At 44.2% G+C, this 13,588-nt stretch overlaps 1 protein-coding gene across 1 annotated transcript in view; it reads left to right on the forward strand.

Annotated features, from left to right (window-relative positions):
- clmpb (CXADR like membrane protein b) overlaps positions 1-12,409 on the forward strand; it is a 104,503-nt gene extending 92,094 nt beyond the window's left edge. The window contains exons 5-7 of the mRNA XM_084065418.1: positions 864-986; positions 3,271-3,412; positions 5,983-12,409. Of these exons, the coding sequence (XP_083921544.1) occupies positions 864-986; positions 3,271-3,412; positions 5,983-6,331 (614 nt within the window). The 3' untranslated portion in view covers positions 6,332-12,409. The remainder of the gene's footprint in view (positions 1-863; positions 987-3,270; positions 3,413-5,982) is intronic.
- The last annotated feature ends 1,179 nt before the right edge of the window (positions 12,410-13,588 follow it).

The following is a 13,588-nucleotide window of genomic DNA, read 5'->3' on the forward strand; positions in this document are numbered from 1 at the left end:
TAGTGCTTTTTCACCCATCTCACATCTACTTGCCTGTCTCCCTCGCCGTCTGTGGGCCATAAATATAATATTTGCCATAAATCCTTTTCCAGTCTGTCAGTTGGTACACCTTACCATCCACCTGAGTGAGACACTGAGTGGATAACACACCAGTGTGTGAAAAACACACCAGCTACAACGCTGTCCCTCCCACACCCCAGGTGTTTTTTTTAACCCAATAAGACCGGGAACGCGAGAGAGGCATGAGCTCGGCTCTGAGCTCTCCCTAGGTTGGCAGAGGGGTTGTAGTGCCCAGGATTACTTAGACAATTGGCACTGGGTGAAAAACCGGGAACGCATCTGTGTCATTTTAGATTTGAGCTATAACTATTGTTTTATACTTTGGCTATTCAAAAATAGCAGATCGGCTATTTTTGAAAAATCGAAACAATGTGTGTCTTTGAATATATTATATTTACCCATTTTTAACTCAAATCTTTGCTTCTGGGGGGTCCCTGGAACAAAATCTATTGAGACGGGGGTCCGCCAAATACATATCATTTTGTGGGTCCTTGACATGAAAAAGTTTGAGCACCACTGATATAGATACGTTTTTCAAAAAAACTGTGGGATTTAGAAGACATTTGTAGAATCCCCAGAAGCAAAGGTTTGAGTTACAAATGTTTGCACAAATGCAGATCTACAAGCTCATAGCGCGGCACTCGGTGCCGCACTATGAGCTTGTATATCTGCTATTTTTGAATAGCCCAAAGAAATCTAAAAGTGACACAGATTCTTTCCCGATCTTATTGGGTTAAGCAGTTCGGCGCTGTCATTCCGTTATCCTCCATATACTAAAGTGAAACCCATTTGTCTCCCACTAGATCTGAAGAACCCCGAGCTCGTGACCCTGAGGAATCTCACCATGGACAGCACAGGTGTTTACAAGTGCACCGCCAGCAACGATGTTGGAGAGGAGAACTGCCTCGTCGAGGTCACCATGCAACGTGAGTGTGCGTATTATACGTCCACCTGTGCTAGAGGGCGGGTGGGGGCGGGGTGGGGAGGGTGCAGGCGTGTGCGTGTGCGCGCGTGTGTGTGTGTGTGTGTGTTGGTTTACTTGGTTTGAAGGGGGAGTACACCAAGGTGCCACATTGATTGATGGCTGTAGTTTCCCACCCTCAGCTGAAAATGCTTTTATTACCCCCCCCCCCCCCCCCCCACTGCCTTTCCACATAATACCCGCCTACCATCCAGGTTCTTCCACCCTTACTGACCCTCTGCTCTCCGTAACCAGTGGTGGAAGAAGTACTCAGATATATTACTTAGTAGCAATACCACATTATGAAAAGTACTCTGTTACAAGTAAAAGGCCTGTGTTCAAAATGTTACATGAGTAAAAGTACAAAAGTATTGGCATCAAAATATACTTAAAGGACCAAAAGTAAAAGTACTAAAATGTTTGAAAATAGCAGATCTACAAGCTCGTAGATTGGAAAATTGGAAATACTCCAGGAGAGTAAATATACCTCAAAATTGTACTTCAGTACAGTACTTGAGTAAATGTACTCAGTTACTTTGTTTACACCACTGCCCGTAACCCCTGTACTCCCATGTCCCCTAGTCCCCCTCTACCCCCCACCCCCGGTGCTATAGCACCAGGGAACACAGCAAATCCTCCAAACCAGCAGCCACTGGTCACCACCTCGTCTGTGACAGCTATGTTTCAATGTCACGGTAACAGATTTCCAGACTTTTCAGGGGACAGGGTGAGGACAGGGTGAGGTGAGGTGAGCTGTTGGGGAAAATGACACTTCTTGCAGCTCAGCAGAAATGGTCTGATGCTGATGGCTGGGCCGGTTAACCCATTGAGACCTGAAGCCGATTCTACATGTCTCCTAAATTCCAATAGTTTCTAATATCAGTGGTGCTCAATCTTTTTCATGTCAAGGACCCCCAAAATGATATGTATTTGGCCGCGGACCCCCATCAAAATATTTTGTTCCAGGGACCCCCAGAAGCAACGATTTGAGTTAAAAGTGTTCGCTTTAAAATATATATATATTCAAAGATTTGCACACATTTTCACGATTTTTCAAAAATAGCAGATCTACAAGCTCGTAGCGCGGCACTCGGTGCCGCGCTATGAGCTTGTATATCTGCTATTTTTGAATAGCCCAAAGTGTAAAATAATGCTTCAAATCTAGAAATGGCACAGTTCCAGGTCTTAGTGGGTTAAAGCCGCAATCCGTAACTTGTCTATGTTATGTCCTACCCAGCGTTCGAGTTCTATAGTGCTCTTACGAGATCGGCCGCCCGCTGCTTGGCCAAGGAAGCTATTGTGCTTATGAGCTTCATGCAGTACTACTAAGCAGTCGTCACCCAACAGATTGGTCCAAAATAATCATTTTAGTCAGCTTATTGCAGCTTTAAATGGATTCTGGGATAACTGGCACACATACAGTATACAGTAGACGAGAATGGAATGGGATGGAGAAGTAAAAAGAGCAAAGAACCACCGTGATTTGCTGATTTGTTGTCTTTTGATGTAGTCTTGAAAGCTTGATTTTAATAGTTGGTTAATAATAATTCAAGCCAATAATCATAGCTTGAACTTATATAGCGCCTTTCATGAGCCCAAGGACGCTTTACATCAAAACAATGAACAGCCAACAAACAAACCAACAAACCAACAAACAAACAAACAAACAAAACAACAAAACAAAACAACAAACAACTATTTGCCATAAGCCTGAGAGAATAGGTGTTGTTTCAAGGCAGCTTTAAAAGAGTCCAGTGTTGGAGCATGGTGAATCTCCATTGGGCTTTCGCTTTGTAGAATCATAGTTGAAATGAGCCATTACACTAGACTGTATTATGCACAGCAAGCTTTCCAATAACCTCGCTTTACATCTTGCTCTCACAACACATGTTGGATTCGATGTGAGATGATAAGGAAGACTTGCTGTACTAAGAAGAAGATTCTCCCAGCCACATTTGTGCAGAAGTGTATTTGTTTGAAGCAACACATTTCATCAGGGTTTGCTTCTTAAAGTCTTCCTGACTTTTTCCCATGCATACTTCAAGGTGTTCCACTTCTTGAAATAATAAGGAATCATTCTCTCGACCCATGTTAACCTGGTCAGAGGATTGTCTGAACAGGACAGGTGTTCCTAATGGTGCACTCAGTCTATAATACTGTCTCTTTTCTCTTTCTGCTTATTTTCTCTCCTCTCTCTCTGTCTCTCTCTGTCTCTCTCTCTCTCTCTCTCTCTCTCTCTCCCCACACAGATGTGAAAGACGTGGGCATGGTAGCGGGTGCGGTGGTGGGCATATCTCTGGGCGTCCTCATCGTCATACTAATCATCTGGCTGGTGTTCAGAAAGAAAGAAAAGAAGAAGTACGAGGAAGAAGAGACTCCAAATGAAATCAGGTGGGTCACTGTTTTGGGCATTTTGTGTGTGTGTGTGTCCGTGCACATATATACCGTGAATCTCTCTATGTGTCTAGGTGGCTTTGCTTGCATGCGTTTTTTTTTCTGCCTGCCCGTCTCCCTGCATGGGTGGGTCTAAAAATAAACGCCCGCAAGGTCAAGTGCAGTATCGATTATCTTCTAAGAGCCTCCCTTTCACACCTCACTGCCATCCCTGTCACACTGCCCCTTGTGTGTGTGTGTGTGTGTGTGTGTGTGTGTGTGTGTGTTTGTGTGTGTGTGTGTGTGTGTGTGTGTGTGTCTGTGTGTGTGCGTGCGTGCGTGCGTGCGTGCGTGCGTGCGTGCGTGCGTGCGTGCGTGCGTGTGAACACACATTTGTGCGTGCACACGTCCACACATTTGTACGTGCATGGAAGTGTATGTGTGTACATGTCTGAGTGCATGTGTGTGTGCATGAACACACATTTATTCAGTGGTGTAAAAAGTACTCAAATGTTTTACTTAAGTAAATACTCCGTTACAAGTAAAAGTCCGAAATTCAAAATGTACTTGAGTAAAAGTACTAAAGTATAGGCATCAAAATGTACTTAAAGTACCAAAAGTAAAAGTACCCATTATGCATAATGTCCCATTTCCAAGTTTTTAAAAACATCTTTCGAAAATAGCAGATCTACAAGCTCACAATGTGTCGCATCGCGACGCATTGTGAGCTTGTAGATTGGCTATTTTCAAATGGCCGAAATGCATTGTTAATGAAGTGGTTAATGTATGTTTTGTAATAATAATTCAAATCTACAAAGTAACTAGTAATTAAAGATTTCAAATAATTGTAGTGGAGTAGAAGTACAAAATTTGTCTCTGAGATGTAGTGGAGTAGAAGTAAAAGTATTGGAAATTGGAAATCACTCAAGTATTTTATAAAGGCGAAGTACAAATACCTTAAAATTGTACTTACAGTAGTTACTTTCCACCACTGCATTTATTGATGCATGTGTGTGTGTGTATATGCGTGCGCTCGCGCGCGCGTGTGTGTGTGTGTGTGTGTGTGTGTGTGTGTATATGCGTGCGCTGGAGTGTGTGTGTGTGTGTGTGTGTGTTTGTGTGTTATTGGAACATAGACTGTGTGAAGATCACAGGGATGAGTTGACGCCCCACCGTGCTGTCAGCTATTATACAGTAATCCCCCGGACCCAGCCAGCTAATGACGCTCGTTAAAGTGACAACAGTCTTTTATGGTGACATGGAGTCGGCGTAGCTGCCTATTGGCTAACGTTACCATGAATAATACAATGCAGTCTATGGGGCGACGGCTGCATGTAAATAATGCATCATGCGTGATGATGAGCTGTTTCCTGTTTTTCGTACAATGTGTACAAAATGCCCTGAGCCCGTTCTTTTTTTCCGGAAGGCGCTCAAACCACTGGGCGAGGTAATGCATTACGCGGTGGGCAGGGTTCACGTAATGGGTTTGGATTTAGAGGCGCCTGTTTTTAGATTGCGTTTTATTTCCCAGGAGCTACTGTACCTTTGCAGGTGTGCTCGTGCATGGTGCACAGGATTAGTACTTTTCTATTTCTTACTTTTCCAGTTTTAGGATTATTACGCTAATTTCCGGGTTGCGCGGCCCAATTATTAGTTACGTTAATGTTTGGGCTGGGATGCTTTCCAGCAGGGGCCTCAGTGCGGCTGCAGAGTTCATGTGCAGGGCTGGGCTGAAGCAGAGAAACGCTTCAGCCCGGTTCGGACCAAAATGCCAGGGCTGAATTTTGGTCCCAGTCCGGCGTGTGTGTGTGTGTGTGTGTGTGTGTGTGTGTGTGTGTGTGTGTGTGTGTGTGTGTGTGTGTGTGTGTGTGTGTGTGTGTGTGTGTGTGTGTGTGTGTGTGTGTGTGTGTGTGTGTGTGTGTGTGTGTGTGTGTGTTTGCGCCCCCATGTGCCACATGTGTCAATGTGATTGTCTGGTGTCTATCCATTTTCCATTTCCTTTCTGTGGTATTACCTTTCCTACAGTATTGCTCAGTCTGACACGTTAGTTTTCAAAGCAAAATGTGTTTACACATTCACTGGCAGGTATTATTTAATTCATTCATCCGCTGCTGCCAGCGTTTTTTACCTTATATTGACAATCTTTGAAGAGCCGCGGCGACGTGTACACAGATGTAAACAAAGGGTGTCTGTGGGATGGGGGAGGGTCTCCTCTATCCACTGGGAAAAAAAACATTTTTACTGTGATCGGCCATTTTGTTGCTATCTTCCGTTGGATAAGACTTGCTTTCAGCAAAAAAAGAAGAAATCCGGGAAGAAAAAAAAAATGACGGAGATCTCCGTCAATGGCAGGGAATGTGTTAATATAGCGTCACAATCATTTTAACCTCTTCAACCATATTTTATACTTTGGCTATTCAAAAATAGCAGATCTACAAGCTCATAGTACTGACATTTTTGAAAAATCCCTGGGGGGTCCGCAGCCAAATACATATCATTTGGGGGGTCCTTGACACGAAAAACAGACGTGTCTATCCACCTGTCACCCTCTCACGTGTGTGTGTGTTTGTGGTTCTGATTCGTTGCAGGGAGGACGCCGAAGCCCCCAAGGCCAAGCTGGTGAAGCCCAACTCCCTGTCGTCGTCTCGCTCCGGCAGCTCCCGCTCCGGCGCCTCCTCCACCCAGTCCATGGTGCACAACAGCGCCCAGCAGCGCGGCCACCGCCCGCGCCCCCCCGCCGTGGCGGCCCTCAAGGAGAACGGGCAGCCCCCCGGCTTCCCCCCCCACCAGTCCCCGCCGGCCTACTCCACGGTGGCCCCTTCCTCCAAGACCTCCTCCTCCGAGGCCCCCAGCACCCCCAAATTCAACACCTCCAGGCCCACGCCCCCCACCCTCATGGTCCCTGCTCCCCAGACCAAGGCCTTTCAAACTGTGTAGGATATCTGAGAGCCCCCCGCCCCTCCCCCCCCCCCCCCCCCGCACACACACACCCTACATAACCCCGCCTCCTCCTCCTGTGGCCATGTGAGACTCCTGGCCGCCCCCCCAAGCCAAGCCCCACCCCCCAAAGACTGAAGACTCTTCAGTAAACAAAGGAATGCAACTATAGGAAAAAGGATGTAATTTAAAAAGAATCAATATTAATAAGTACCAAAAGTACTTTTAAATGAATGCATACTTAGAAAAAAGGGAAAATAAGAACATGCTTGCCCCCCCACCCCTAACTGAAACAACACAACAAAGACAGACAAACAAGAAAAGAATTCAAGAGGCGGGAGGCAGCAGTTTGTGTCTCTTGGCTGAGAAAGCCAGCATATATTCCGCAGATGGTCAGACAGAGGAAACAATGCAGCGTCAGAGCCTGATGTCAATGAATGTTGACAGCGTTGCACACAGGAGAGGAATACAGAGAGAGAGAGAAGGACGGAAGAAGGAAAACTGAGCCTGCACGGAGCAACATCTTCTGCTGTTTTTTTGTTTTCTTCTTCTTCTTCATTGAGGGGAGATGGATGGATGGATGGGTGGGTGGGTGTGTGTGTGTGCCAAGGGATGTTGTTCCTCTGACTCATTTTGCCATTGAGCTCCCACTCGCCGCCTTTTAACAGCACCCTGCTTTGGAAAGCTAAACCCCCAATCCACCTCTACTCCCCGTCCCGTCCCAGGTGGGCAGACTGTGCCCATCCATGTGGAGACCGTTCACGCCCTGCCTCGACTTGCTCTCGCTATACGCTTCTTCATGATGCTTTTATAAAGGCGATATGCGAACAAAACCCCGCAAAAGCGAAAGCCCCACTCCCCGAGTCTGAGTCAGTCTCTACACCTGCTTTCAGGGACAGCTTATCTGCTTTTTACCCTGCCTGACAGGGGGAACGCTCTCAGTCTCAACGGGATGGAGCTCAGAGTCACACACACTGACGGAGTTGTTAATACTTCCCACGCTCCCCTTGTCCAGACCGACGGATGTCCTCAATGTGGTACTAAATATCTGCCTTCCCCCGAATACACAGTATGCATTATTAGGCCTATATAGACAGTCACAACGTTAAACATACAGGATAAGTTATCTGTAAGACCAGCTGAACGTTTTGGTTTGTTTGTTTGTTTTTTGAAATTTCCTCCTCCCTGGGCAGGTTGTAAAGGACAGACAGATTTTGCATTCAGCCATTCATCATTGAGAAGTGCCACCGATCCCAACTATGGGTTATTGTTGCTTTTTCTTTCCTTTTTTCATCTATATTATTTTGTTCTTTTCTGAAATGTTATTCTGAAACCAAAATCTGTTAAGGATCACCATGAATGTGTGTTCAACGAAGATGGTTAATCCCTGTTATTTACTATTATCTTTTTTTTAAGTTTCCTAAGAGGTTAAACTTATGGACATTTGGAACCATGGGGCTCAAAGACATTTTCCTTGAAGTTCAATTTCCCCCAATTTGCTGTGGCTGATTGAACAAACAAACTATGAGAGTATGGTTATGGAGACTTCAATTGTACAGAGTGTGCGCGAGTGCGTGTGTGTGTGTTTGTATGTGTGTATTGTATCACCCTTTGGTACAGTATACTCTCCCTGGATCCATAACAATGGCTTATTGGCACTCGATTGCTGTCTCACTGACTCACTGTCGCCTCCTGCATGGTTATTGGCCGAAACGCGGTTATCAGCCAACACAACCTAAGTGCAGTTTGATTGAAAGACTCTGGAATAAAAATGTATTAAAAAAGAAAGAGAGAGAGAACAAGTGTGCCTTTGCAATCCCTCACAACCCCCCCACCACACCCCCACCCACACCCCTCGCCCACACACATGCCCACGTGATGGTTTCTCTCTCCGTCCTTATCTTCAGACCAGCAGTGGTTAACCACCAGTGGTGGAAAAGTATCAATACTGCAATATAGAAATAAATAGTAAAAGTCCGGGATTCAAAATGTACTCGAGTAAAAGTACAGAAGTATTGGCATCAAAATGTACTTAAAATACCAAAGGTAAAAGTACTCATTATGCAGAATGTCCCATTTCAAGCTTTCAAATGTATTAAAATCGTTTGAAAATAGCAAATCTACAAGCTCACAATGCGTCGCATCGCGACGCATTGTGAGCTTGTAGATCTGCTATTTTCAAATGGCCGAAATGTATATAGGGCTGAAGTGGTTGATGTATGTTTTGCAAAATCTACAAAGTAACTAGTAACTAAAGCAAAAGTATGATATTTGCCTCTGAGATGTAATGGAGAAGAAGTAAAAGTATTGGAGTAAAGTAAAGTACAAATACCTCAAAATTCTACTTAAGTACAGTACTTGAGTACATGCACTTAGTTACTTTCCACCACTGTTAACCACTTATACTTTATATTTCGTTGTGCTACGGTGTCATGCAAAAATCTCGATGTAGATCGGCTATTTGCACCATTTCTGAAAATTTTGGGGGGGAATTGTGAACATTTTTCCAAATATTGTTTTCTTTTTGCCGACAATAACAAAATAGGGATGGCAGAGTGAAAGTGGTTAGTCTCTGCTCCCAGGAAGCCTTTGTGAGGTCAACAGTGACATAATAACATGGAGGAGATACAAGTTCACATGCCATGTCTGGTATAATTGTACAGTATGCAACCCGCTCAGCAGGAAGTAGACAAGAGGTCCTTATCCTCAGTGAGAAAGCAATCCCATGCCACGGGGGGATTAATGTACATTCTGTAATAATGTTTTATAATGTACATACAGATGAATATACGCACATGATGTCATTTAATTTAAGACACGGGGGGTTAAGTGAGGGGAGAATTATGTCCAACAAGGGAAGAGAGATGCCTTCTTTTCAACAAGAAACAGTTTAACTACAGATGAACTGGTGTTTGTGTGTGTGTGTGTGTGTGTGTGTGTGTGTGTGTGTGTGTGTGTGTGTGTGTGTGTCTGTGTCTGTGTCTGTGTCTGTGTGTGTCTGTGTCTGTGTCTGTGTGTGTGTGTGTGTGTGTGTGTGTGCGTGTGCGTGTCTGTGCATGTGTGCATGCTAGCGTATGCATGTGTGATGTGTGTACATCTGCGTGTGTGGTGTGTGTGCGTGTGTGTGTGTGTGCGTGTGTTTATGTATGTATGTATGTGTGTTTGTGTCTGTGCCTGTGTGCACATAATGCGCCTGTGTGCATGTGTGCCTGTGCATGCATGTGTGTGTGTGTATGTATCCATGTGCTCGTGCATGTATACCGCGTGTGTGTGTGCCCGTGTGTGAGCATGCCAAGCCACTATAAGCCCTTGGGCCACACCCACACACTGTCATGTCAGCCATTCATTACGAGGAGAGAGGAGGAACCAGTCAGCCATATCCTCTCTCCACAGCGATATGGCTGCAGACTGACAAGAGTTTATTTTAGCCTCGGCTGACTTATATGCCTATTCAATTCCATTGGGCTTCACAGGCAGCCGTTGTGCTTTTGCTAGTGGCTGCGATGTCTTGAGACAAGGCACCGTCCATAATTCATAATAATCCTCGGCTCTGGAGACCGCTCTCATGCGCTGTGCCCGCTCACGCTGTCGTTTGGCATCGCCACACATGGGCCCTCCGTGTGTCTTGACTGTATCTCATGGCTCTGAAACACTGGTACAAGTTTTATGCGCACACGGACCTATACAGACTTTTGGCACGCTACACACGTACACACAGGCGCGTGCGTGCGCATACACGCGCACACGCACACACACACACACACACACACACACACACACACACACACACACACACACACACACACACAGTGGTGGAAAAAGTACTCAAATGTTTTACTTAAGTACAAGTATCAATACTGCAATGTAGAAGTACTCTGTTACAAGTAAAAGTCTGGAATAAAAAAATTACTTCAGTAAAAGTACAAGAGTATTGGTATCAAAATGTACTTACAATACCAAAAGTAAAAGTACTCATTATGCAGTAACTAGTAAATAAAGTTTTCAAATAATTGTAGTGGAGTAAAAGTACAATATTTTCCTCATTTGAGATGTGGTGGAGTAGAAGTAAAAGTACTGAAAATTGGAAATACTCCAGTAAAGTAAAAGTACCTCAAAATTGCACTTAAGTACAGTACTTGAGTAAATGTACTTAGTTACTTTACACCACTGCGCGCGCACACACACACACACACACACACACACACACACACACACACACACACACACACACACACACACACACACACACAAACTAACACACACACAAACACGCACGGTCGCACACAAACACACACATAGACACTCAAACCACCATCCTTGTTATTTCTGTTCTTTCAGAATCAATTTGATGGATAAAATGTCTGGAGGTATTACGACTGACTGATGGAGCCAGGCTCCTGAAGGCAGAGAGGGAAGGGACACACAGTGCATCACTGAGGAGACGCACACAAACAAACAGATGCACACACGTAGCAATGTATCATAAAAAGGGAAAGGACAAAAAAATAAAACAGATGCTCGCCTCGCCATGCTCCGTCTCTCACACAATTCTCATACACACAACCACACACGTGCACACAGAGAGACCCGCACACTGCTATGCATCATTCCAGGCGGCATACTGTATGCTTCACCGCCGGTTTTCAACGGAAATCTGTGAGAGCAGAAATGTGAAGCAAGAGTGGTATAACAGGATTGATATTGAGCCAAAGCTGTATAGGCTCTCACCATTGAAACCCCCCTTACCCCACCCCACACCCCACCTCACAGCCGATGAAAGAGGCTCGGTAGAGGCTGGGAATGTTAGTCTTCCAGCTGTTAAATTCCTCCTCCAAGCCGTTTTTTTTTTCTCCCGCTTCCCCCTTTTTTTTATTTGCTTTCAGGAAATGGAGGTCTCAGGTGGCAAATTCCCCGGTTTATGAGCCCTTGCAAGGTATCTCTCATCTCTCAGCATTTGTGGACCGACAAACTTTGCTCTCCAGCAAGCAGTCGAATCTGGAGGCAGGGTCCTGAAGTCCTGTGTGAAGGGGGTCGGAAAACAGAGAGAGAATTCTTATGGCTAATTTATACTTCTTCGTTCGACACCTTTTTTTCAGTTGAAAATACGTTGTTTCTTTTTTTTTGTCTAGCGAAACTCGTGGAAGTATAAACTCGCCTTACTTCAGAGTCTCACAGCAGCACAGCCAATATCTTCTCCTCAGAAGGCACTCACCAAACACTATATATCGTCTTTATCAACACTCGAAAGGTGCATTACGTGGGAAAAACGATTCATGTTCAACGGTTATCCTGCATTATATTATAGGAATATGAATCTTATGTAGCCACCACGTTTTTATGTTCTATTAAAGCGTTTTGGGTTTTTAGTTTTTAAAAAGTTCCGATAAAAATGCTTGTCGAGCATGACAAAGAGGAACTCGGATGTCTTGCGGCTCGAGTCCCGTGTCTTGTTTCTTGGGGGGAATGTGATGTGATGTCCGAGAGAAGAGGAGAGGAGGGGAGGGGAGGGGAGGGGAGGGGAGGGGAGGGGAGGGAAGTGGAAGTCAGCCTCGAGGAGGAAAAGCAAAGGGACCTGCATGTCATAGGAGATCGAGCAGAAGAACGGGAATGCTTTGCTTTGATGTAACATAACTGTATTCGGCTAAAAAGAAAACGTACAAAAAAAAAAGAGAAAACTTAAAAATTGTAAATATATTCACACAGAAAGTTTTATGATGAAGCTTTATTTTTCTTTTCTTTTTTTCTTTGTCTTTATTTCTGGGGGTTTGATCCATGTAAACTTTTTGCACTTTTTTGTGATGTCTGGGGGTGGTTGGCTGGTTCTCTTCACAACATAACGTCAGAGGGATGTCAGCCCAGTACGGTGTAATGAAAGGAAAACATAAGACACCTTTGTTGTTTTTTTCTTTTTCTATTTCACACTCATCGGTTGTTTTTTTTCTTCCCCTGCAGTTTCTTGTCTTTGGTTTTGTAAAGCGATACAGTCTGTCTTTCTTTTCTTTTTCTTTTTCTTTTTCTTTTTGTTTGATGAAAACAATCCATGTAAATATCACGATTAAAAAATGTATATTTTTACGACTTCTGAGTTATTACTATTTCATTTGCAAATAAAATATTCAATGACAAGTTACTTGGTGTGCTGATATCTTGATGTACATTTTGCTACTGTTTGAAGCAGAGTAGGGGGGAAAAAACAAGTGCAAAGAGCTATAGCGGTATCGATATCAAGTGGAAGTTTGAGAATAGTAATTGAATCTTCCCTTTATTGCAGGCCTCAAGCATCACTGCAGAACATACATGAAGCGCTGCATTATCAGCTTATTTTTTATTGAGCTGACAATCGATCAAGCGTGTTCGGGTTTCGGAACCTAGCATTGGCTTCGGTGTGGGCAGTGGTGTAAAGTAACTAAGTACATCTACTCAAGTACTGTACTTAAGTACAATTTTGAGGTATTTTTTTACTTTACTGGAACATTTCCAATTTTCAATACTTTTACTTCTACCCCATTACATCTCAGAGGCAAATGTATTTTTACTCCACTACTATATTATAAAACATACATTAACCACTTTAGCCCTATTTTATACAAAGGCTATTTGAACATAGCCGATCTACGAGCTCACAACACATCGCATCGCAACGCGTTATGAGCTTGTAGATCTGCTATTTTCAAACATTTTAGTACTTTTATTTTTGGTACTTTAAGTATATTTTGATTGTAACAGAGTATTCTTATATTGTGGTGTCACTGCTTTTACTTAAGTAAAATACTTGAGCACCTTTTCCACCACTGGGTGTGGTTCCCCCCATCCTCCATCCCCCTCCAACTCTCCCTCCCCCCCCCCCCCTCCTTCTGCTGATCACACTCTGACGTCACACACATACTGTACAACAGAAACCGTTGCAACAGCCATTTGTGCTGACGTCAACCACTGCTGAACAACGCTGACTGACGCACATCAGTTATGTGACATATATCAGGCATGTGCATGTATGGGCAGAATTCACACTCACTGAGACAGACAACTTGGGACTTTATAGAATGATAGTATAATTAAAGTCACTGTGGATGAGAGAGCTATCTTAAATATGAATATGAACCGTAAGTTTATGGTGAAGCAAGCATGGATGCTCTCCCTCCTGCTCTCTCTCTCTCTCTCTCTCTCTCTCTCTCTCTCTCTCTCTCTCTCTCTCTCTCTCTCTCTCTCTCTCTCTCTCCTGCTCTCTCTCTCTCTCTCTCTCTCTCTCTAAAGCCT

Source organism: Gymnoscopelus microlampas, assembly GCF_963454915.1.
Source record: "Gymnoscopelus microlampas genome assembly, chromosome: 8".
NCBI classification, from domain to species: Eukaryota; Metazoa; Chordata; class Actinopteri; order Myctophiformes; family Myctophidae; genus Gymnoscopelus; species Gymnoscopelus microlampas.